Source organism: Copadichromis virginalis, linkage group LG14 (assembly GCF_057382275.1).
Source record: "Copadichromis virginalis isolate Kocher_CV1m ecotype Utaka linkage group LG14, C_Virginalis_male_GT1.1, whole genome shotgun sequence".
NCBI classification, from domain to species: domain Eukaryota; kingdom Metazoa; phylum Chordata; class Actinopteri; order Cichliformes; family Cichlidae; genus Copadichromis; species Copadichromis virginalis.
The window spans coordinates 18926487-18951174 of record NC_140631.1 but is presented as its reverse complement, the minus strand read 5'-3'; the positions used below and the strand labels follow the sequence as shown (position 1 = coordinate 18951174).

Sequence of the window (24688 nt, the reverse complement as noted above, 5' to 3'; positions counted from 1 at the left end):
TAGTGCAAAAAACTCATTCAATGTATTTTCACTTAAAGAAGCAGCTGTTTGTTTTTTTTATGTGCATTAAAGTTATATAAAAATTTAACAGTGCAAATCCAAATTCTTTGCTGACAGTTTAACCAAAAGGCATTTCCAGTGGAAATTGGCCGACATATCCTGAGCATAACCATATAATATCCACAAAACTTAAAAAGAGATTATACACACACAATACCGTAATATTATGTTGAAGTACAGTACGTACCACTCCGTGAGGCTCCTGACTACGGTAGCCGTAATGCTCCCACAATCCATCAAGCGGTGCGGCTTCGTAGCTTAGCAAAGTCGTACTAAAACATTTTTTGACAGATTTTTGAGCGGCGTGTACCACATAAAATCAGTTCGGTAAAGTAAACTAAGTAGATCTCATGCTCCTAGGGCTGTTCGATATAACGATATATATCGGATGACAATATAAAAACGTCAATCGTTTCATTTTACGCTATCGTTTGTTTCGTGGTGTCGCAAAATAAACTGTTTACGGCAATATTTTTTCATCATTTTGATGGTCACTGTAGTGGCTATATTAATTTCTTAAAGTTCTCTCTTTCTCTTATATTATAGTGTGCACACTACAGACGGACAAGCGCCTGTTTTTATGCGTTGTGGTTAGCAACAACGACGGTAAAACCATCGCATGTCCGCTTGTTTATCTTTCACATAAACCTTTCACAATTAAAGCTCAAGATCCTGTTGAGACTTTTCAAAATAAACAATCACGTGAAAGATGCAGGGTATTTACGGATGAGAAGCAAAAAAGGTGCTAAAAAATAAACCTTAGACTCAAACGTTAGAATAGGCTTTTCCCCGCAGCACGCCGTGTAATAAATACTCACAAAGAAACGGCGGCCGTTACAACTTATGTCTAAAAATGTATAGATTCATGCATCGGTTAAAACACTCGACTCCAGGTCCACGACTCCCACCTGGAAACACTTCCCGCAAGTCGAGCTGCCCAAGATTCACAGAATTTACAGAAAATGTTACATTTTTGTGATTTATATCGTTATCGGGACGATAGATGAGATTTTGGTCATATCGCACAGCCCTAAATCCTCCCATGCTTCTTTCAGCTCCATATCGTTGGTTCTGTAGTGTACCATGTCTTCAGCAATGTTTTGATGGTTACCAATGATGGTGAATCTTCAGTGGTGGTGCTTGTTGGCATCAGTGGTTCCTTTATTTTCTTTTGATTTAGTCATGCAGATGAGCCAGTTGATGCAGAGGGTTGGAAGTGTAGGCAGCTAAAAAAAAAGGTGTGAGTGGTTTACATCCTGTTTTTTTTTTTTTTTTTTTTTTTTTTTAAATACCGCTGAATGTAGTTGTGAACAAGCTTATATTTGCATCCTGTTAAAAAAACCAACCCATTATTAGACCTGGCCTATTTTCTGCATTGCCAATGAGGTTCTAACCACACAGTTGAAGTGTTATGTGTAGTCATACTATCATAGCGCAGTTGATTTCTTAAAAACACGCATGGATAAAAGCCAACTTTGTCCTACTTACGATACCCTGGAGATCTGCTGTTAAAGGTTCAATTTTAGGATACAAGGTATGAATTAATTTTATCCGTTTGGCTGCCGCTTTAACACGCTGCAAGAAACCTTGGAGGATTTTTTTTCTCTTGACTTTACAGTATGTTTTGTAATGCTGGAGTGCAGCCGGCAAATCCCACTTCTATTATGACTCCTGGATCATCTTTAAGATCAGGCCTTTTCTGACTTAAGAGTGGGATTTTCATGTTCTCACTTTCTCTGGGCAAACTTATTGCATGGTTATATTCCTCTCTTATACTTCTAAATCTGTAAGAGCTTCTACAGAAAACAGGGCTTCTAGTCAATGAGATCGTTGACTCTGGATGATCCTGTCTTCGATATTTAATCTTGACACCTTATGAAGTTTATACATTTTTAAAGTGCTTTATTATTGACTGGCTTTAACTGTTTAATTATTACATGATTAGTTCTCGTAGGAATATTAGAAACAGCAGTAGTAATGTTATTCAGTCTCTTTCTGCAAACATGATGTGCACTGTCTTTACCATAGCAGGCATATAAACTACCAGTCTCTGTTTGTTTCTCACCTCATAGATCCCAACTGAGAAAGCCATATGTGCACAACAACCATGCTAGTATTTTTAATGGTGTGGGCTATGAGAAAGCACAGATGGTTATTTTCACTATTCACTATTCACTCTGCTATCTTGTCAGTAGCAGTCTCGCTCACAACTCATCAAATACAGCACATGGTAAGGATGCCATGGCATCACATTTTAAAGCACTTGTTTCTGCTTAAGCCTAATTAAACCTTGAGCCTTGAGATTGTAACTGAGCATTTTTTGTTTATGCCATTGTCACACCTTCTGTCGCATTGTCACATCACAGAATGGGAAACCTTTCCAATCTCCAGCAGGCTTATCACTGTGATACCCAAGAAAAGTTTGCCTTCTAATGTTAGAAAGTCTACGAATAAAATTCGGCAAAAGTTGGGACCATGCGCAAAAAGTAAAGAAAGCGCAGTGAGTTGCAAATTTCATAAACCATTATTTTATTCGAAATAGAACAAAAGGAAAGGACAGCATTCCTCCACCAAAAGTCCAGAAACTGGTCTCCTCAGTTACAAACTGTTAAAAGAGGAGGGGATGCTTATCGACTGGTAAAAATAGCCTTGTCCCAACTTTTTCGAGATGTGTTGCTGCCATCAAATTTAGTCTGAGCTAATATTTTCTTAAACTAGTATGGTTTTTCAGTTCATGTATTTCATATGTTTGTTTGTTTTTGTTTTTTTATCTTCCACTCTGAATAAAATTAGTAAAATAAGTAAAATTCTATAAAGTAAGCTAGTAAGCAGTGTTGGGTGTAATGCGTTACTAAGTAACACGTTACTGTAATTAAATTACTTTTCCACTGAAAAAGTAGAGTAACTAATTACTGTTCATTTTTAGGTATTTTAATTACAGTTATTTACAATGTACTTGTGTTACATTGTAAAATAATTAAACTCGCTGAATATCATCGTTGTAGTGCAGGTGCACGTCATTTCGCGCCAGTTTGCTGCATAGTTGTATTCTAAAGCGGAAGATGTCGGACTCGGCTGAAGCGAGTGGCTGTTTTATGAAATGGACATATTCCCATCTCTTCACTTTTCTGAAACAAGCAGACAAGAACATTACAGTAATATGTAAGCTATATCCTGGGGAGAAAAAACTATCGGCTGCTGTTAATAGCACGAGTAATTTACTGAAGCGCCTGACACGAGAGCATAGACAAACACTTCTGAGTGATCCTTGTTCATCATCCATGGATAACACCGCGGCAACTCCTGCTAAGCAGACAAAACCTGATTTTACTTCAGCAGCACAGAAAGCGTCTGAAGGTGAGCTTAAAAAATGATTGCAGGCTACATTGTGGAAGAGATGCTACCGCTGCTTACTGTAGAGTCTCCGTCTTTAAAAAATGTATTTATTATTTAAAGAGTTTAATTTCTATTGTTTGCCCACTCAAGGTTTATAGGGATTTTAAGAAGTATTTAGTTAAATTACTTATTTAGTAATTAAGTTACTTTTCTGACACAGTAATTTTAAATACAATATTGACTAACTAATTAGTAATTAATTACTTTTTTAAAGTAACTTACCCAACACTGCTAGTAAGCTAGCATTGTCCTTCCCATTTAAACAAATATACTTAAATGTGACAGCAAAAGATTCTGAGCATTTCTTAATATTTTGGTGATTTGGGCATGAGCATGTGTTGATACTTGTATCTCATTTTCTCACACAGTACTGGCAACTTGCTCTGTGTTGATTTCTAACATGCCCCCATTTCACTTTTTGTCGTGTTTTTTTTTTTTTTTTTTTTGCTTCACAGTTAGACATACAATAGTGACACGTGTGGTTTTGCTCTCATTCAAAAAAAACAAGACATCAAGGACCTGTCAGTAACGTTGCAGTTTCAAAATCACCTGCTGAAAGAATTGCCATCTTCAGAATTGTAAAGAAAGCTTCTCTGTTGAGTACATACCACATAAAACAGTTTGCAACCACTCAAATATCCTCTGTTTACAATGATAGTGATCCACAGAGGCCATCCATTACATGCGACTTTTTTTTTCCTTTCCTTTTTTTTGTGGACATTGGCAGAAGGTTTATAGTCTTGTATACATTTAACAAAGGCCTTGTGGTTTGACAGACTTAAGCTGGTGCATGGTGGTGGGTAGGTAGCGTATGTTGAGTAGAACAGTGTGCTGCCTGTCTCCTGTGATTGGTGTCCATGGTGTCTTCCTTTGTCTGTGTGGGTTCTTGTCCATTAAGCCCTGCCTCTTTTGATTATCTGCCTGTGTGGTTGTGTGTGCGTGTGTGACTGCTTAACTTGGCCATTATCATCCTCAGCCTTGCCTTTACCTTGCAGTCCTATCACTTCCCTTTAACCTGTAGGCATTAACTGTGTGGAGAGCACGGCACACTGGGGCACAAGACGGACTTCAGCCTGAAGCAACAGTGTCTTCCTGCAGCATCGCCAAAATGAGCACAAAGTGACGGCAAACAGCCTCCCAACCTCATACATCGGAATCGGCAATCAAGAGCTGACAGTGGTTGCCTTCCCTTTAGCATTAGCGGTAGCTAAAATAACAGCTCTCGGACAGTGGCATAGTAAATGTGTAGTTGGGTGTGTGTGTGTGTAACTTGGCCTCCCAGTCCCTAGGGAGAACCAGCAAAGGAGTTGTGTTACACTCCCTGACAGACCTTATACATGTTTCATCTGCTAGCCTCAGAACAGAAGCCCCCTTTGTTATCTAATCTAGCCCTCTTCTCTCCAGCCTGAGTTCACCGCCACAAGACTGCTCTTCTAAATCAGTCAGCTGGCCACTGAGCTACACAAACACCAACAGCTGAGGAGCAGCAAAAGGACTTGGTTAAGCCTTAGATATCTACTACCAGGATCTATATGCCAGTCTTATAATCCGTAGGCTAGCATGCAGAAAGGGCTTTAACATAAACAAGACCTGAAGGGGCTATGGGAGGTCTACCAAAGATTTTCAAGGATCTCAACTGTGCCTCACTTGTTCAGCCCTGAGCTTTTCTGCAATTCTTCAAGGCACAGAATTGCAAGACCTGTAATAATCTTAAGTTGTCTATCTTAAAAGAAGTGCTTTAGGGGAGTATTTAGAGAGCTAGGCAAAAATCATGACTGACACTCTTAGACCTCCTTCACTCCAGGTGAGTGTGCCAAAAGATGCTCCAGCATACTCCGATGGAGGAAACAATGCTGTGTCAGATGGCTCTGTGCGATCCAGCTCGTCAACACCAACCCTCCGTCGCAAACGCTTCAAAATGCGCCGCATGAAGAATGTGCCCAGTGAAAGGGAGATCGAAAGAGGGCGGCCGACCAACTGCCACCTTACAGCCAGATCCCGTTCCAGCTCCAAGGAGTACCTTCAGTTGCCTTCCATCGAAATCACACCATCAAGCGACGAAGATGCTCCTTCCTGGTCGAGGTGCTCCACACCAAGTGCATCTCCTCGCCGTAAGCGTTTCCTGTTGAGGAAGTGGCTGAAGGTCAGAGAAAAGAAGGAGCAAGGCAGTGAGAGCAGGTTTGTATGGGCCCTTTCTATTCACCTAAACCCCTCTTCTTCCCTAATACCTCCATGATGCTTCATAATTCCTGCTATCTGCACTAATGATGTATCTCCTACTTGAGAGTTCAGTTGTTGGCATGGTATTTTTCAATGACTGAACCTTTAGGTCTCTGTTTAGCTGAGTCTTATGTACTGATTGTGCTTGTCTTTCGTCCATATTTTGTTAGTTAATAAGTTAATAAATAAGTCAGATAGTTTATTTGTTAAGTGTTTTTCACAGGCAAACAGTCACAATAGGGCTGTATGCAGAAAGACTAAACTAAAAAAGAACATCAAGGGCCATAATAGCCATTAAAAAATACAAAATAAATTGCACAGATTGTTGCACCACATTAATGGAGTCACCAGAGTGTTGACCCCTGTCCACAGGTTACCCACATTAACAAGTTACATCTTCTTGCATGCAAGAGGCATACACAGTAAATGTTTTCAGTCATTTACTCATAGCTTAAAAGGTTGATCTGATTACACTATTGAAGACAGATCAAAAGGTTTAGATAATCAAAAGGTTTCCTCCTTTGAAAGTATGTGCGTGCAAAGTCTGGTATCTCAGATAAAATAATCAAGCGTGCAGCATGAGGAAAAGTCATAGTATTCTAAGTTGCAAATACAAATAATGTTGCAAATGCACTCAATTGTTCAGTCAGGCCTCTGAATGTTATTTGTAGCAGATAATCTAATTTTGCAAAGATAAACAAATGACTTAGCAAAAGAGACTAGTTAACTCGTTACTGATATCTAGAAAATACACTTTGGTGTCACAGAGGAAATAATGACAAAATTCTGATACTCTTTAAAAACAAATGATAATACTACTATTATACTACTACTACTAGTACTATAGTAATATTATAAACAATGTAACTAAGTATGTGTTTCTCTTAGGTATTGACGAAAAAATAAAGCCAATTAATTTTAATCTTGTCTGAGATGGTGCTATGCTTCAGGTAACATTGTGCCATATTTTTGTTGCTGCCACTCTCTGTCACTGTTCCTGTGTAGTGTGTGGCTGGTAGACTTTTCCTTTTTAATATCCATTTTTTAGACACAAACAATTGTTTTATCCAATTAATTTAACGTTATCTGTTAATGTTACAGACAAGCAGGGCTGATAATATTTGCTTCCACATTAATGTTACTGCTTTATTGTTCTCCATAGGCACTAGCTTAATAATAACAGATGGCTAATGTGGCTATAAGATAATTGCTAATAGTTAAACAGGAAACCTTAACATTTATGATTTATGGTAAGCGTTAAATGCCTTAGTGTTCCTGAAGTGGGAACAGTAATGACTTCATGGAATTCCTTATAAAGTGTTGTTCAGTGTTATAGATCAACTTCAGCTGCTGAACACCACCCAACATTGTTCTTTACTTTAAAATCCATCACAAACTAACCTGTTTATCCTGCACGAAACAGCAGTATTTTAATAATAACGGAGTCTGTTTTCCAGGACATTTCACAATATGAAAAAACATAGCTTCACATCATATACAGATCCAATACCTGATTTTAAAAAATTAGGACATTGTGCCAGATTTGCTCTGTGGGTGAGCAGGTGACCATATGCCACATGGCTGGAGTGCAGCAGGCTGGGTTTGAGTCTGACCCACGGCCCTTTGGATCATAACTTCCCCTTCTCCCTCTCTTCACTTTCCTGTCTGCCTTCATTCTTCCACTATCAAATAAAAGCAAAAAATGCACCTTTAATGCAGCTTTAAATTTCCAATTTATCAAATCCCACTGAGCAGTTCTTACTTTTTAGATATATACCTCTGTAGTTTCCCCTTCCATCTGTGAGTGCCATCATTGCTCTTCCTGAGAAACACAGCTTGCAGACACACTGTGTGACAAACTGCACACAAGCAATTTGCTTTTGCTGATATTTGTTGAGCAGTGGATACACAAATAAGATCTCTTGTAGTCATTCAGGTGTTATTGTTAAATAAAAATATCCCCAAAATGTGTTAAACCTAAAGTAACACCGCTGTTTTGAAAATTTAAAGAGTAGAAAATACAGATATTTGTATTAAAATGTAGAGAGCGAAAGTTAAGAGTTAAAGTAAGAAAAATAAATACTCAAGTAAAGTACAGATACCTGAAAATTCTAGCAAAGTACAGTAACAGTATTTGTACTTTGTTACGTCTCATCTCCTTCTCAAATTCCACAGAACTATATGCAATAGAATAATTTGGTAATGTGGTGACATTTAATAACCAAAAGGTCAAAGATTAACCTCTCACAATGGGTTCACCCGAAACCGCGGCTGATTGTGACCTACACCCGTTTTCACACCTTGGCTCGTGTAATTAGGTAGAGTATCATTATCAATAGGGGGTTAGTGATAGGGCTCCACCTGTCGCTCTGAAGCTTTCGGATGAGAGGTGAAACATCTTCAAGGAAACTTAAAGAAGTCTAGATGCTTTTCTTTCCAAGCTCCTTAGAGTACGATGACCTGGATGACTGAGAAGCTTCACAGACATATTTACTTTGGCATGTTAATGTTTTACTTTTTTTCACTGGTATTCACAGCTATAACTCAGAAAAAAAGAAGGCGAGATTGTGACTGTGTTTTAATGAGACACAGAACTGGTGGCATTTACCTTTAGTTATCAGTTAGACATCTTTATTGTCTTCACTGCTCATATAAGTCTGACCTGAATCTAAACTGTAACCTGTCTGGTTGGCCTAGGAATACAAATGCATTTTGGTTAGTCTAGTTGAAAAATAATATTTTCTCCTCCCAAACCATGACAAGCTAGAAGGAAAAGCTCTGATAATTTCTCTTCTCGTTGTTTTTTTTCTGTCTTTCTTGTTTTTTTCGGGGGCCACTTATCACTGCTAACAGCAGACAGGAATAGATTCATTCTTCCCTCCATAAATGTGCTATCTTTCTCTGAATTGAAGGCACTCTCCAGAGGTGCATAACTGCCGCAGCATCCTTGAGTGTGAAATACGGTCATTATCGAGCAGTTCTTGAGAAAATCTCTACTTCTTCCTGAAGGTGTAATGTGAACTTTCGTAAGAAGTGTTCCTCAGCTTAATAATGTACTGTGGCATAAAGCTGACATGGCTTCTCAGTGTGCTGCCTGGTACAACTGAATCTATTATGTAAAAGAAAAAAAAAATACCATGGTTTAAAACTGTGTGAGAGTGACATAAATAATTCAGATGTTAATGTTTGTCGTTACTTAATTATTGCTGAAGCAGAGCAAGAAGTGCGTAAACGTCCGAGACAGTTTGTTCTGTTTCACAGTGTTCTCTCGCAGAGTTGATATTTAATATAACATTCGCTGTATCGAAACCTTTGTTATGACTGAAAGCTGTTTTCCCACATTCTTCTACTGAGTGGTCTCGCATGACGTCACATGCGCATTGCTCTACAGCTGTCCGCCATGTTGGATGTGAATCAACCACATGGTTGTTAGATACAAATGTGTATATCACGGATGGTTGACAGCAGTTCCCAGTAGTTTCTGGCCGTTGCTGGGTGAAAAGGGTTGCAAAGAAGTGGATGCACCAAAAACCTCCCAGTGAGTTTAGTTGCTTTGGTTGCTAGCAGATTCCCGTGGTTGCCTGTAGTTTTTCATGTTTGTCTGCAAATACTCACTCACTACTACTAGTTGGTAAATGAACTGGTTCTTATATCAGTAGCTTTTCGACTCTACCTACCTTATTCATCACATGATAGAGGCATCTGAGAGAAATTACAAATGCCACAGAATATCTTTTACATAATTTTTCTTTCTCATCAGTAAACCCTCATGCCTTACAAGTGGGGGATCTTTCTTCCCGGAGAAAACATTCCCATGAGCATACAAATTTTTTCACTCATGACTCATGAGTGCTTTGTATTAATTTGCAGTGACCCTTTCCTGTAAAGTGGCTCCAAATCATGCCAGTAAAATGTCCCTAAAACTGTAAGTTCCTGGAACCTTCACTGTCGGAGTCGGTCATTCTGTTTTTTCCCTTAATTCATCATCAATCTGTAACATTCCCTGACTTTGACTCCATACTGTTAACATTCATATAAATATCTACTACAATATCTGATGGCTCACTACGAAAAACGTATGAATGAAATAAATTGTTATTGTGTTATTTTAGGCAGCTTTTGTTGGCATGCAGCTTGAACCACCACTGCGACCTCCAATTTCCAATGCAATTGGTTTTCCTCTTATTTTGGAGTCTTTTCATACAAACAAACAAATGGTAACTCTAGATTGTGGAACCTAAAAAAATAATAAATAAGCTGTCATTCATGAATACTGTAGTTAGTTGTTTGCTGTTCAGTTCATTTAAATTGGATATAGTTTATCCTCATGCTATTGCATTCTGGAGGTTCTAAAATTAAGATAAATTACCACCAGAAGTTAATTTAGATATGAAATATGAAGGGTATAACACACCGCATCATTCTTTCTTTTTAAAAGGCTTTTAGCTTAGTAGTTGTTTTTTGAGTGACATAGGCACGGCACAAAGGCAGCAGCCGAAGTAAAACCTATTAATCTTGTGCTTTTTAAAATGCCTACATTGGTTTTGTGACTTGAAGCCTGCTTTAATTTCCCAGTTAATATACAAACGTAGCAGAGCTTTTATATTTAACCACATCTTTGTAGATTTATAAAGGGATCTGGTGCTGTTACCTTGGTTACCTTGGTCTTCTCTTCTGAAAGGCTTTAGAAATATTATATCACATTATATTATATATAATAGCAGGTATTTAGAAACATTTTTTGAGATGTAAGGAGAAATTTTACATAAGCACTCTTATGTTTCATTTACATATAGGGTGTCGAAAATGTTACCTGTCAGTACTTGTTTTTAGTGTGTAAATGTCACATAAAATCAGCAGTAGAAACGTTGTGCCCCCAAAATGTGTACATAAGCTTTGTGATGTGAAACCTGCTTCTACTCCTCAGTTAATATACAACTCTGGCAGATCCTTTACAGATAGTCAGATGTGTTGCAGTGTGAAAGAACTCTGTTTTCTCCTCATGGAAACACTCAGAAGTATTTCACTAGGATGAAATTAAGACGTTTTACGCTTCCTGTAGTAAATCAGCTCTGCCATGATGCCTTTTACATTTCTAAAGAATTAACGGGTGTAGAATACAATTGATTTATTTGACTCTGACTGCAGTTTTAAAATTCTTTAAATAATTAATTCTTTGTTATACAACTTTAGCTCTTTCATCACTGACATGGAAGGCCAATCAGTTTTCCTCTCATCAAACTGCTTTAAATGTTTAAATCTTTAGTGATGAATGTGAAATCATGAAATCATTTAAGTGTTATTGATTTTAATCCTCTCTAAGTAAAGCCTCATTCTTTGTCCAGCCTGAGTGTTTTTACTTATCCCTTGTCGCAGTATTGACATGTTATCCTGTTTCATCTTAATCTTGTCATTCTGATGTTTTTCTCGTCTTGTGGTCTGACATATTCGGTGTGCACACTGTGTGTGCATGTGGACCTATGTGTATCTCTGCGTGTCTAAGATAGTGTTTCAAAGAACAGAGGGAGCTTACAGACACAGTGGAAGCTGCTGCTTGATAAGAGCAGAACAATTTCCAGAAAGTGGTAGAACATTTTTACCTGGTTTGACCCCTACTTGGTCTAACATAAATATTTCAGCTACTCAACAGAAAAAAACTGAGGTTTGAAGAGATTTCCAGAACTCTGCTGTTCTTCAGGTAGTTTCATTGCAGTCGTAGAAACAATGTTGGTATTTTTGTGTCATTATGTGAACAATAGAAGTTTCTGAGTTAAAGAGCAGTGCTGATTACATGTCAAAAGCAGGTGAATTCTTCTACTTTAAAGTGTAGAGTGGTTAGTTTGGTCAACCATGGTCAACATTTGTCGTAATGTCTGTAGTTTTACGCATAGAGGTTAAAATCGTCTTCAAAAGACATAAAATTTAACGTTTTAAGCAAGAGAAGATTTTTTTTCATGGTTTTAGAGTAGAAAAAGAAAAAAATCATCACGTAGTTTGTAAAACTTTGAGCAGCCTAAGTGGTCTGAGCTCTAATATAATGTTTGCAAAGTCTTTATTAGGGTTATGACTTCATAGGGAAGTCTGGGTGATGCACATTTCAAAGCTATACAAACCCTCTGACTTGGGGAACATCTAAATAACTGCATAGCATCTATAGTCACATGCTTGGATTGTGAACAGAGAAGTTTCATTGTTGAGAATCGTCCATCTTTATTTCCCCTGCTGCTTCCAGTGTGAAGGCACTGTGTGTCCATCTGGAGCACAGGGGAGCCGGTGACTTAACAAGGTCTGGAAATTTAAATAATTGCTTCTCATTAAGCAGCGGGAAGAAGATGGCAAAGTTTTGTCAGGTAGACAGTTCCACAATTCACAGTGACTTAAAATCATAGTTAACAAGAACACCGGAGGACAAGTTGACTTCTGGAAGGTAAAGATATACTTTGAGAGAGCACTCTTTGTACATGTCAAGCAGGATTGATAGAAAGGCAAATCCTCTCTAAGTGTTTGACTGCATTAGACTGGAATAGTAATGCACATTCTGGTCTGTGCAGTGACACCTACACAAATATGACCTGTCTGCTTACTGCCAAGTGAAATATTTGCAAATTAATTTTTAAAAAAAAGGAAAGAAAAGCCTGGAGTCTTTGGAGTTAAGTCCTGGGCACTGATGAAATTAAAGTGAACTTTTTGGCCTGAATGAGCAACAGTGCTAGAAGCTGAAAAAGAGGAGGGTTTCAAAATTGGACAACGTAAGAGGTGCAAGCCAAGGTTTTGTCAGAGTTCCCAAGCTTAGCATCGGAAAAATAAAAGCTGAAGGAAGTCACAGAACTAGAAGCTTTATTCTGGAGGTGTAGGTTAAAATCCCCCCAGACAAGAACTGAAAGAATGTAGTGGCTATAAAAAGTGTTTATAAACTGATGGGCTGTTATTAACTACTAACCATCAAGCCGCATATTTGCAAAGTTCATTTTCCCTTTCGTTTTTTTTAAAACTGTTATTTACTAAATAAAGAAAGAAAATATGTATCCTGCGAACTGTAAACCAGTCACTGCTTAATATTTAAAGATGAGGAGATACAATATAAATTATAAACATGGATCATACGTGATCGAAGTTTGGATTATGTAGCTTTGTTGTCCTTGATTTCGTTGTACCTTTTAATATGTTGGTTTAAAAAGGAAAAAGTAAGAAAGTATAATGAATAGTGTCGGGGTATTGTACTAATTGTGTACGAGCAATGAATAATTCAGTCTGGATTGACTCCATGTCTACATTCTGTTCTTGTCATTTAGAATGAGCATGCTCTGAAGGACAGAGATATATACACCAGAATAAACACATCTGATTAGAGTGCATACAGTATGTCTTAGCCTTGAGTGAACAGCTTGCAGTGGAGGAAGCAGGAGGGAAGATAGGAACCCGGCAAAATGATATGAAATTGCAAAAATGTATCTTTTGAGTGACATCTGTAGTCAGGAGTCAAGTTTTTGTACCAGAAAAGCAGCAGATGATCCGATAAAGCTAATTTTAGCTTGTTTATTGTTTTCGCTGGGGTTTTCTTTGTTACATTTTGTTACATGATAACAATTATTAACTACTTTTCATTTATATTAGTAGCCGTGCATACATGTGTATTATTAATAGTAAAAACTTAAACGTTCGAAAAGAACATTACAGATTACTAAAATAACTGATTAACTCGGACAAGTATTTTCAAAGTGCGTCAACAATTTCCCAAAATAATCTCAGGCTTCCAAAATCTGCATTTTTCATACATTCCAGCATCTCCTCCAGGCTTGGACAGCTCATAGCTGCTTTAGGAAATAGGTCAAGGCATCCTGCAGACTTAAGAGTGTGAATTAATGAAGACCTTTTTTCCCAACAGACTGGCTTTATTCTTAAATGTCAAAGCGTGGATGAGAATAACTGCAGAATTTTAAAATGCTCGGGAAAAAACGCTCTCTATTACTAGTGTATTAGTCATATACTATATAAGACGTAACTGATAAATAAACTGCAGCTTGTGCATTATTTGTGGTGTAGCAGAAACAATCCTAAATCTCTTCAAAAGATCTCTGGCTCCTAAGCTGTTCAAGCCCCATTTTTGTGAATGAATATTTTCTCTCTCTATATATATATTTAAACATCTGTAACCCCCCCCCCCCCCCCCCCAAAAAAAACTGCAGAACTCTTTTTTTTTTCTTTGCATAGCCCATGTCATATATCGCCCTCTAGTGTTACCATGGGATATGTGCATGCAAAAACTGTAGCTGACACATACTTTACATGCTGACAGTGTGAGAGTTGAAACTAATAGATGAAATTTATTTTTATACAAGTTCACGCATAAAGTTTATTTGTATGTATGTTTGCTTTTGTTGTGTTTTTCTTTTTTTTTTTCTTTTTTCTTTTAGGGAGAAATAGGCCAAAAATAAATACATTTTAGATGCAACGTCTGTATCTTTTCATTTTTGCTGGAACTGTGTGACACTGACTGTCACCCTCATTTTCTTGCAGCAGCCAGCAAAGCAGCCAGCAAAGCAGCCTGCAGAGTAGCCATGAAGACGAAAGCAATCGCTTCTTGACTCCATTGATCCGAGAGGAGAGGTGAGCAAGTGTGTAACTGCTGCACACATTTGCCTTTGCATGAGACACTTTTTATGTGGTAGAGCAAGAGGACTTTTAACATGTGTTAGCAAACCAAGTCGAAGCTGGGATTTGAAGGTCAAACCCAGGAAGTTATGTGCTACACTGCAAGGGTCACTCTGTAAAAATTTAATTTATTATTAGAGGAATTATGATGCTGTGAGCATCAGTGAGGGCACATACACTGTGTTTTGTGTGTCTATCTGATACAGTCATTCAAAGTGAAAGAACAATGAAGTCAGTGTTTTTGGTCATTTCATATGCAGTCTCTGGTTATTGCATATATTCTCCAGTAGAGGGCAGTCCAAGGTCTATTTTTTTTGCCAGTAGTGACGGTGAGGCAAAAAGATTGGTTGTGGCTTTACATTTAGATATTTCATCAGTTTCATAAAAATGCTAATTGAAGCCTCATTCAAAAAAACATTAGTTTTTTCTTCGAGGGGCCTTGTTCTGTGAAAATAGATTCAAATGAAGCTTTTGAACCATCCATAAATGCCACGCTCTGATTTTCCTTCTGATGTGACATTCATGAGAACTACAAACTGACAGAGAAGGTTCTTTTACTGGTGCCTACGCCGCAGTCATCTGAAAGCGGTGATATGTAACTTCTCCCACAGCAATTAGAGGCTCTGCGTCCCAGAGCTCAGCTTGAGTTGAGAGATTAGCTCTTTGTCACTCTTTGGTGCAGTTGTCACAGCATCACTACTGAGAAGTAAAATCAGTAACTGAATCTGGTGCTTAGGCGTGTGCATGTCTTTATTTGTCATACGTGTGTCGGCCTGTGATGTGATATCCAGTTTTTATGGCAATTTTTACAATCAGATAGTAAAGCTGTAGAGAAGCCTTGATAATACATGTGGTAGTTTTCAGGCTGAGTAAAGGAAACAAAAGCAGAGTCTCTAGTGTGGTCTCTGTCCCTGCACAGCAAACCCATATGGAAAAGATAGATATAAATCTTATAAAGTTTGTATCTGTCTTGTGTGAAACTTGTATGAAAAGCATACAAGAGTGAAAACACATATAATATCCTTTGAAAAATTATATAATGAAACTTGTATGTTTTGGATACTTACTAAAACAATATATGAAAGTAATGAGAAAGTGGCTACTTTCATGAGTAAATCATGTAAGTTTTTACTATTTCTTTTCCATATGGGAACTTTAGCTGTTCATCTGCTATAAATATTAAAATAATAATTTTTAAAAAGATGAGGATAAGGAACTTTGTTAGATCGCTGCAAAAATTAAACAGATTTTTGCATAAGAAAACCTGCACACCAAATTTATAAGTCTTTCAATCCAAGGGTGGTGCTTAAAATCACACCAGATAATGACAACCTGCAGGTAAAAAAACACAAGACTGTGTCAATAATTATTCTTCTAAACTGGCTAATTTCATGCTCATAATGTTATGTGGTGTGCCAAAAACAGAGTAGAATCTGGTTAAAATAAATAGTTTGTTGCTTTAGAGCAAATAAACTGCTGCTCATATTGTTCACGTGCAGAGCTAAGATTCAGTCAAGCATGATGCAAAAGTAGGACATCCTGAAGAGAAAATTTGCAAGAATCCCCTCCGTCTAGCCTCTGAATAACCACCCACTTAGTTGTCTTTGCTTTTAGCTCAGTCTACCAGAGCTGTGCACTACACCTCCACTGTTTCTCTCTGTCCTGCTCTCCCTCCCGCGCACTCTCCTCGCTCAGTGTCTCCTCTTACTCAAATCAGGAACAGCACCTGTGAAACCTATGGGATTTTTTGCCGCTCTTTTCTTTGCTGCACTGGTGATAGCTAGTGAGGTTTGTCTGCAGCAGCTGCAGGGAGAGCAGCGTTCTGTAGCCGGCTTTAGAGGGCACGGAATGTCATGTCTCCTCTGCAGGTAAAAACAGCTGGATTTCTGCCCGGCGGCTGCCTTCTCGCAAACTTCGCCCGTGTCGTCATCTCCATGCCAGTCACGCTTGTGTTTTTTGCTCTCTCTGCGTTTGTCTGTCTGCCTGGTGTGCTGCAGTTTTTGCTCGGTGTATGATGTGCGCAGCTGCATTTTCTGGTGAAGTGGCAGCAGGCTAACACAGTATGTGAACGTTTAGCTGCCTCAGCCAGATTATCAGGGCATCTGTGGAGGTTTTTGGGAAGGACGTGAAGACAAGTTTGCTCATTCCCTGTCATTGTCATGTTTTTGGTTTCGTTGCCTCTGACGCTTCTGCTCAACTCCTCCACTTTAACTGCAGATAGTGTTATGTAATATCACAATGTGACTTTGCTAAGTGAGTGTAATATGACTCATCGGTGAAGATGATGCAGCACATGATTGTGAGTTGTGAATGAAAATTTGTGCATTGTGAGACATGCCGGATCAATTTGCAGAATAGAGAATACGTTTATGTAACTACAGTGAAATTGCCAGGCTGTCATGTGACACTTAGCTTTAAAGCCCCTCCCTTCTCAGAAGGTTTAAGTAATATATCCGCAGCTATATTTCCACCACCATATGAAGCACTACAATGCAGCAAGCAGACAGAGATGGACTTTATTTAATCATACACTGGGGAAGCTCACCCCCTCCAGATATCTATAACTAGATTATAAATGCTCAAATATTGAATTAATATACACTGTGTGTTTTCATTCTTACATAATGATATCAACCTTTCTGCAAACAGTTGCAGTCTGATTTGGACTGACTGCAGTCACCCTCTGATTGTTGAAGGTTTGTAAATAATTGTACTTAATTTGTAAATGCAGACAGATTGCCAACATGCTGCCATCAGTCTGAATGAGTCTTTGTCAACTTAACGGGACAACTTGGTTTCAAGCAGGTTGTATTCTGGTTTTATTACTGTAGAACAGGAAGGCTCCTCAGTGTCTGGTGATTCCTGCTTCTAATTCCTTTCTTGTTTGGGTGGTTATTTGAGCTACTGTTGCTTTCCTGATAGTTCAAAGTAGTCCGACCAATCGTTTTTCCGGGGAAATCCCAGTAGGGACGCAGTTTCTGAAATACTGAGACCACTCTGTTTGGCATCAATCACCGTGCCACACTCAAAGTTTCTTCCCATCCTGATGCTCAGTTTGAACGTTGGCACGTCATCTGACCAGTGCCTACATCCCTAAATATAATTGCTTCCAAGTGATTGGCTGATTAGACCATTCTGTTAACAAGCAGTTGTGGACATGCGCCTCACCTCATGCGTCTCAGGTAAATTATAGTTAGTGAGTTTGTAAAACTATATGAATATATAATGAATGCAATAGATTCTTTACATGAGTTGTTCTAAAGTGAGGAGTTATAGTTATTTAGAAGAAAAAGAAAGTGTTTTTTTGATGTCACAACCACATAATATGATGCAGAGTGTTTCAGCTGTTAGATAAAAGCCGTGTCTGCAGTACGCTATGACTGAATGTGCTTTTTCCCCCGTGCAGGTCTGACAGTGCAGCGGACAAAATCAGGTGAGTCTACTTCCTCATCGTCCCCGTAGAGGTGGTGGCATGCATCGTATGCTGGTGAGCTTATCCACCGTGACCAGCCTTACTGTCACCCCATCTGCCCTGGCCCCACCCACCCCTCATGTGACACAGATTCACGCCTTTGTCCACCAACCAAGGTGTCTGAATACGCTTTACATTTGGAGAGGCCAGCAGTGAATACAGTTGCAAGCCATGGAATGCCATTGTTATCTTTTATTGGACAAACAACATTAGACACAAACAGGGCTTTGTAGGTTGGGCACTGTTGTGGAGATTGTAGTCCTTTAGCTACCCAGCCGGTGGCAGGTCAGCACTGTGCACTCACACTGTGGGCACAGACACTTTGCTCTTTGGGGTGTGAAGGCTGTGCAAGAGAGACTGTGCTGGACCTGAAGCAAAAAGGTCCAAGGCGTACACTGGAAAGGTGAGTGTGATTGGCTACAAGCAAGTCTTTGACCGGCAGCATGACGGGAAATTATATAAGTTGCTGTTTCTACGTTTCTGACTTTAGGACTGCTCTCCAATGTTGAGTCAGAGTGTAGTCAACCCAGTAATAGATATACTGTACTAACTTTCAGACATGGTGTTGAGCATGTTTTATTTTATGTAGAAAGTGATACTGGCAGTTTGTTATGAGGCCATAACCATGTAAGCGCTTTGCTTTTTGATGTGTGCCTGTGTTTGATGCTCGCAGCGATCATTCAGGAGAAATGATGTTTGTGCAGCACATTTTCTGAGCTGAATGAACACTGTTATTATTCTGTGTTTGTGTGTGTGCAATCTGGTATGCGTGTGTCTGCTTTGGTATGCTTTGAGTGGTCAGTCATGCGAGTTTGGTGACAAGTAGGCCAGTCCAGGTTTAAACCACTAGGAGTCTCTGTACTCCGGCATTTAGTGCAATGCCTTTCAAGCCAGGAGCCGTGCCTTTTGTGGGAAAATTGATGGTAATTAGATGTTGATTTTCCTTTTCTTCCTAGTTAATGCTTGTTGAATTTGTGAGGACAAGGGACTCTGAGAATGTCTGAAATTTGTTTTGGATACACAGGTGGCTCAGCTGCATGTTGTATATGGTGGGCAAACCTTCTGAATGACAGTGGGTGTATTTTGTAATAGTGAGTGTTAACTATTAGTCCAAGAGATGCTGCTTTTGTTGCATTTTGTTTGATTGCCATCTTCACTTAAACACCTCTGCATTTTTAGAATGATTCATGCATTCTGCTTCGGGTAGGATGGCAGAACAACAGAGGTGGATAACTGCCTATTGAGAGGAAAACACAGAACTGAATGGTTATGAGTGCATATGATAGAATATAATTAAACAATAGCAGTAAAATTTTTAATGATTAGTGAGATTAGTTGTTAAAAAACAAGATGTACTAACACCAGTCATACATTTAAAAAAAATAAGGGAGGAGGGGGAATTTAAAAAATGCTGATCGTACTATAACAGTGCAATGTTTTGATGAGAAGTCTTAAGTCCTTGCATTTTTATTAATGTTGCTGAAGCTGACGTCCCTCCGCAAAATGTGTTTCCCCACACAGCAGAAACTACTCTGAGCAAAGAGCTCAAGGTGTTGACCCAGTCGCCAAACTCCCTAAATCCAATCAAGCATGTGTGGGGTTAGGGATGGGTACCGGTTCTGACATAAACGGTAGTAACCAGACCGAAAAGCAGCGCACATTTCGGTGTTTTATTTCGGTGCTTTTTTTCCCCTGAGATGTCATGCACTTTGGATTCCAGCCAATCATTTTACCTTTGCGAGCGTGGTAGGCGGGCTCAGGTACGTACGTTCTTTTAGAGCAGAGCTACAGATTAAAAATGCCCAAGGCGAAGCGGTCAAAAGTCTGGCTGTACTTGATAGCAAAAGATGCAAACTCAGCAGCCTGCAACAAGTGCTTTAAGGTGATACTGTGCAAAGGAGGTAACTCCTCGAATCTGATGAAACACCTGGCAACGTATAGCATTTTGTTAAAAGCCAAGAAATGCGGCGTATTCGATAGCTTGCTGCGAGACCTCACACCGTGTGTGCACATCTACTGTGGGTGGGTTGCCTGTTATCGGTCGCAACATCCCCCAAAAACCCGAAGAGGAGAGTCCTGGCCCCTAGCCCTGCCAGTGTAGCAGAAATGATGACGGATGAAGATGGCAGCAGCAGCCGTTCTTCTCTGTGTGAGTAGCTTAATGTTGTTCGTGTGTAATTTACGTTGAGTAGGCTAACCACATTATTAAATTAATGCATGTAAGGTGAACTAGCAAACACCGTCATAGTTACATGTCTTCTTGTTTGATGGCAGATACTCCCTTCACCCTGGCCAAAAAGGCTAAAATGACCAAAGAAAAAGTGGAAAACAGCCAAACATGAGAGGTTTTTGGACAAAGTTTGTTTTTCATTGATTAAGCACTGCTTCCAGCCAAGAGTGATGCCATAAATCCCCTATAGCTGCAGAAAAGGCACACATTGTTATCTTTTTACAAAAAAACAGCTGAACATGAGAGGTTTTTGGACAAAGTTTGTGTTCTCCATTCTTTAAGCACCGGTTTAAGCACCGTTTAAGCACCGGCACCGTTTCAAAAGTACCGGTTTGGTACTGGTATCGGATAAAACCTAAACGATACCCATCCCTATGTGGGGTACAGTGTGAAAAGACCAATCCGTGAGGCCCATCCCACAGCCAACAGGACCTAAATCTATCTCCGTAGACCTTGTAACAGGGCTTCCAGTATTTCCTAAGTAGTGAGACAGACTGCTTAAGATCAATACTTATTTATAGGAGCACCGGTAAATAATGCATGCAAAAAGCCCTTTGGTTAGGTAAAATGTAATGCAAGTGTAATTAGAAACCTTTCAGTTTTGATGAGGAGAAAGAAGCTCTGATGCATTCTTTGCATGGAAAATTTAATGGGGTTACTCAGCAATTATCTACATATACATTTTCCAGGAAATTCGGAAAAATGGTTCGGAATGTTGCATTGTTTTTCAAGTGAGAAAGAAATACAAAAGCCTAATAATGAGCACAACCTATAATTATTATAAATGTGATAATGTCTGCGTTATCCTGTGTTAAAGCACGTTGCCATACATGCTGGCTAGGTTTATGCTACATACATTAACATTATTAGCATTGTTTGAGTTCTGCCCAGCTCATTGGATAATAACTAATCTAATAATCACAGGCACCAGCCATATAAATGAAAACATTTGCCTCTGAATGACTGACTGACTTTAGTTGTGTTTCTTTGTTGTGTTGTTGTTGTTGTTTTTATGCTGCAGCCAACTACCAATCAAAACGTGGTCCATAAAGAGGCTCCTCATCAACTAAGATTTGGTTGGCTAATAATGGACACCCCTTACATTAGCTGTGATATTTATGCTTCTGAGATTCTTCCAAACAGTCCTGCCTTATCCTCTCTGCCTTTGCTCTAATGCCTGCATTGCTTTTCTGCTTTCTCAAATGCTGGATTATCGATCAATGTCTGTGGTTAGAGACATTAGCTTCCAGTGATGGAGGTCAGCATAATCTGATCTTGCCCTTTACTTTGTGAGACAGGCCCAGAAAAGCAAAGATTCAACATATTTGAAAACACACTAGTCTGGCTGTGGGTGACTTTCACTATACAGGCAAGAATTCACGTAACATATGATGAGATTTTTAATTTAAAAACAATAAATACATAAATAAAAATGAGCTAAAACTATGGATGCAATTTTTACCAGGTATTTCATGACCATAAAATTTTTTATTGACCAAAAAATATATATTTGTTTATAACATACAGTGTTGAACCACCTACAGCTGATTCCTGCCTTACTCCACGTCTAGCTCAGGCTGTGACCTCAGAGGAGACTTTTTTTATTGTTTTTTAATTATTTATTTATTTATATAATAAATTTTCAGTGAGCACTTGCTAGAGCCATTACGTCTGGAAAGAGGAAATGAATGCATGACGCAGCTGCTGTTTCTTCTCCATATTCATTCAGTATCTGTGTGCATGCATTCACTGAAGCACTGATGTGGCGTCCTCACAAGCATACTGTGATGCGGTGGCTGAGGAACAGGAAAGCGTAACTGCAGCTTTTAGTGCAAACACGGAGACAGAGGGAAGCAGAACAGGATGGGGGGCTGATAACGCAACGACAAGAGGAAAAGAGGTGAAGGACCACCCTCGTCGAGCATAACCGTTCGCAGGGAGCCTACCAAAGGGACCTACCCACACACACACACCATGACCAGGCAGCCAATCAGTGCGCTCACATCCTTGATCCATCCTCCCGCGTACAACTGCTCATCCATGGCTCTGCAAGCAGATGTGAGGTGATACAGTAGAAAGCGACTGTGAGAGCCACTTAGACTGAAAACACAAGCTCAGTGTGTGTTTTCTTTTTATTATTATTATTATTATTGTTATGTATAGGAAGGAAGGCAGTGATTTGACAATAGCTGGAATAATGAGCAGCTGGTTCAGTTTCTGTCAAGATATAAGCATTTAGTCAGCCTGGACATCCTGCGGCTTCCGAACAAGCATTTTAGCTTTACAAGTGTCTGTATCACTTTGGTTTGCTTGCATCGGAGACATTATGTCTCATTTGACTGACACTGGATGTGCTGCTTGAAAGATAAGGACGACGGGGATTTCGACATTTGGTGATGATGATGACAAAACATGTTGGATAAGTGACACTTTGACAACGGAACAAGGGAAGAGAGGCCATGAGAGCCAGGAGAGAGGCCAGGATGGTGTCTGCCTGTTCACCATGCACAAACATAAGGTCAGCTCTCATGTCTGTTACCGGTGTGCAGTTGCAGAATGTTTTCAGCCCTGGAGTTAAAGTGCAACAACCTCTATTCTTAATCCTAAACCGTAAAATAGTTTATAGCATTAGTATAAAGTATAAAATGTGTTAGCATAAAAAGGTGTTATGAAGTGTCAAACGGGCTGACTAACTGTATCTAGATGCATGTGTGTGTGTGTGTGTATATATATTATATATATATATATATATATATAATATATTAGAGATGGACCGATCCGATATTACGTATCGGTATCGGTCCGATACTGACCTAAATTACTGGATCGGATATCGGAGAAAAATAAAAAATGTAATCCGATCCATTAAATATCACGAAAGCACCTCACAAAACTTGCAACACACCGTAACTCACCTCAGAACGTTAGCACGTCGGAGCAGTATGCATCACGTGATAGAGCGGCTGTGGCATGCGGGACCTGTGGTCTGGATAGCATGTGGAGCTTCGCTAGCAACCCGGCATTTCATCTCCGACAAAGTTATCCCGAGAGAAGTAAAGCAAGTGTGTAAGTCCATCTCTGAATGTTTGTAAAGCATTCCTGCGTTAAGCTTAACAAGCGACTGCCTCTTCTTGCTGCTACTTCAATCATGAAACTGCTTAACGATCAGCTGATCGGCTTTTCTGTCGCAAGTCCGTGTCTCTAGTTTGCTTTTGGCCCACGTTGCACCAGAAAGAGGAAACCAGCGGCTGAACAACAGCAGCACGTTTAAGCTTGATCAGCTGTTGTTAGAATTTATTTAATATTACTTTCTACACCAGGATCTTTTTCTACATAGCTGACGCTGGTAACTGTGCAGGGGCGGATCTAGCAAAGTTTAGCCAGGGGGGCCGATAGGGCATTAACAGGGAAAAGGGGGCACAAAGACATACTTTTCTTTCTTATTCTCATTTAAAATGTCTAGCTTTTAATAAATAATTATCTGACAGCCAAAGTTTTAATTTGATGCAAAATGTATAGAAGTCCATTACTGTATATAGTAACTATTAAGTCTAATATATATACCCTAGTAAGCTATAGTACTTTTTCCTTTGGGAAGGTACCATCTGTGCAGTCTGCAATTTTGTTGAAGAAAGATGTTGAATCTATTTAATATTTCTTGAAAAATAATTGATTTCTGTGCATTTTTTTTTCACACTGCATCAAATTAAGGTTGATTACGTCGATTAAGCATCATGAGGTGGAGTGTGAGGGGTGGTTCCCTATTTTTTTATTTTTTTATTTTTGTTGTTGCTGGGAGTTGGAACCCTATTAGTTAGGTTGCTTAATATTTATGCTAAGTACTCTTTAAAATACCAGAATAGGGAGGATGGTGTAGGTTTAAGTTTATTAGATTGATCAGTATTGCTGTACTATGAAATATTTTTTTTGCATACAGGTATAACAGAATAGCTTTAGTGTAGTTGTTGTTTTAAACTTGAGTATGAACTTATACAAAATGCAGCAAGATATTTAAAAAACAGTTTTGTTGATTAAAAAACACTATATCGGATTCATATCGGTATCGGCAGATATCCAAATTTATGATATCGGTATCGGTATCGGACATAAAAAAGTGGTATCGTGCCATCTCTAATATATATATATATATATGCTGTACCCTTTTCTGTTTGACCTTTGCTGAAAAACTGTCCAAAGCAGGTTTTTAAATGTCAATTGCTTTAGCTTTTTTTGTTCTTCTAAGTTGCTTTATTATTTAAATATTTTTATGAATGTCTTGCAGCTGTACACTAATATAAGGTTATGCATTTTTAGACATCGTACATTACGAAACATTGTTATACATGTAGATTCATAAATATAAGTTTAGTTCATATGATTTCATAATGTGCTGCTGCAGGGACTACACTGTTTTCCATGTTTTTTGTAGGGTGGGGCTTGGGTTAAAATCACCATTAAACAACAACTTTTGGTCAGGTTTATCCTTTATATTTAATTGGGAGAAAGTGTCAGAGTGATTAATAAACACATTTCATTTTCCCTAACACTGATGAATGGCTACAGGGGTTTTGCAGAATAAATCACAATGTGCCTGTACAGTCGGCCTCTCACGCACACGCACAGCAGAGAGGATTTTCCAGCCGGCTTCTAAATCTCGG

The 24688-nt window shown here is 38.9% G+C and overlaps 1 protein-coding gene across 7 annotated transcripts in view; it reads left to right on the top strand.

Annotated features, from left to right (window-relative positions):
• Nucleotides 1-24688, top strand: part of gramd1bb (GRAM domain containing 1Bb) — a 112563-nt gene that overhangs the window by 38795 nt on the left and 49080 nt on the right. For 4 of the 7 annotated variants that reach the window (XM_085429747.1, XM_085429750.1, XM_085429748.1 and 1 more), the window contains exons 2-4: nt 4478-5634; nt 14194-14283; nt 17735-17761. In XM_085429747.1, coding sequence (XP_085285873.1) covers nt 5228-5634; nt 14194-14283; nt 17735-17761 — 524 coding nt within the window. In that variant the 5' untranslated portion in view covers nt 4478-5227. Of the gene's footprint in view, nt 1-4477; nt 5635-14193; nt 14284-16053; nt 16197-17734; nt 17762-22192; nt 22549-24688 lie in introns of those variants that run through there. The other 3 variants (XM_085429751.1, XM_085429752.1, XM_085429753.1) reach the window with 3 other exon arrangements.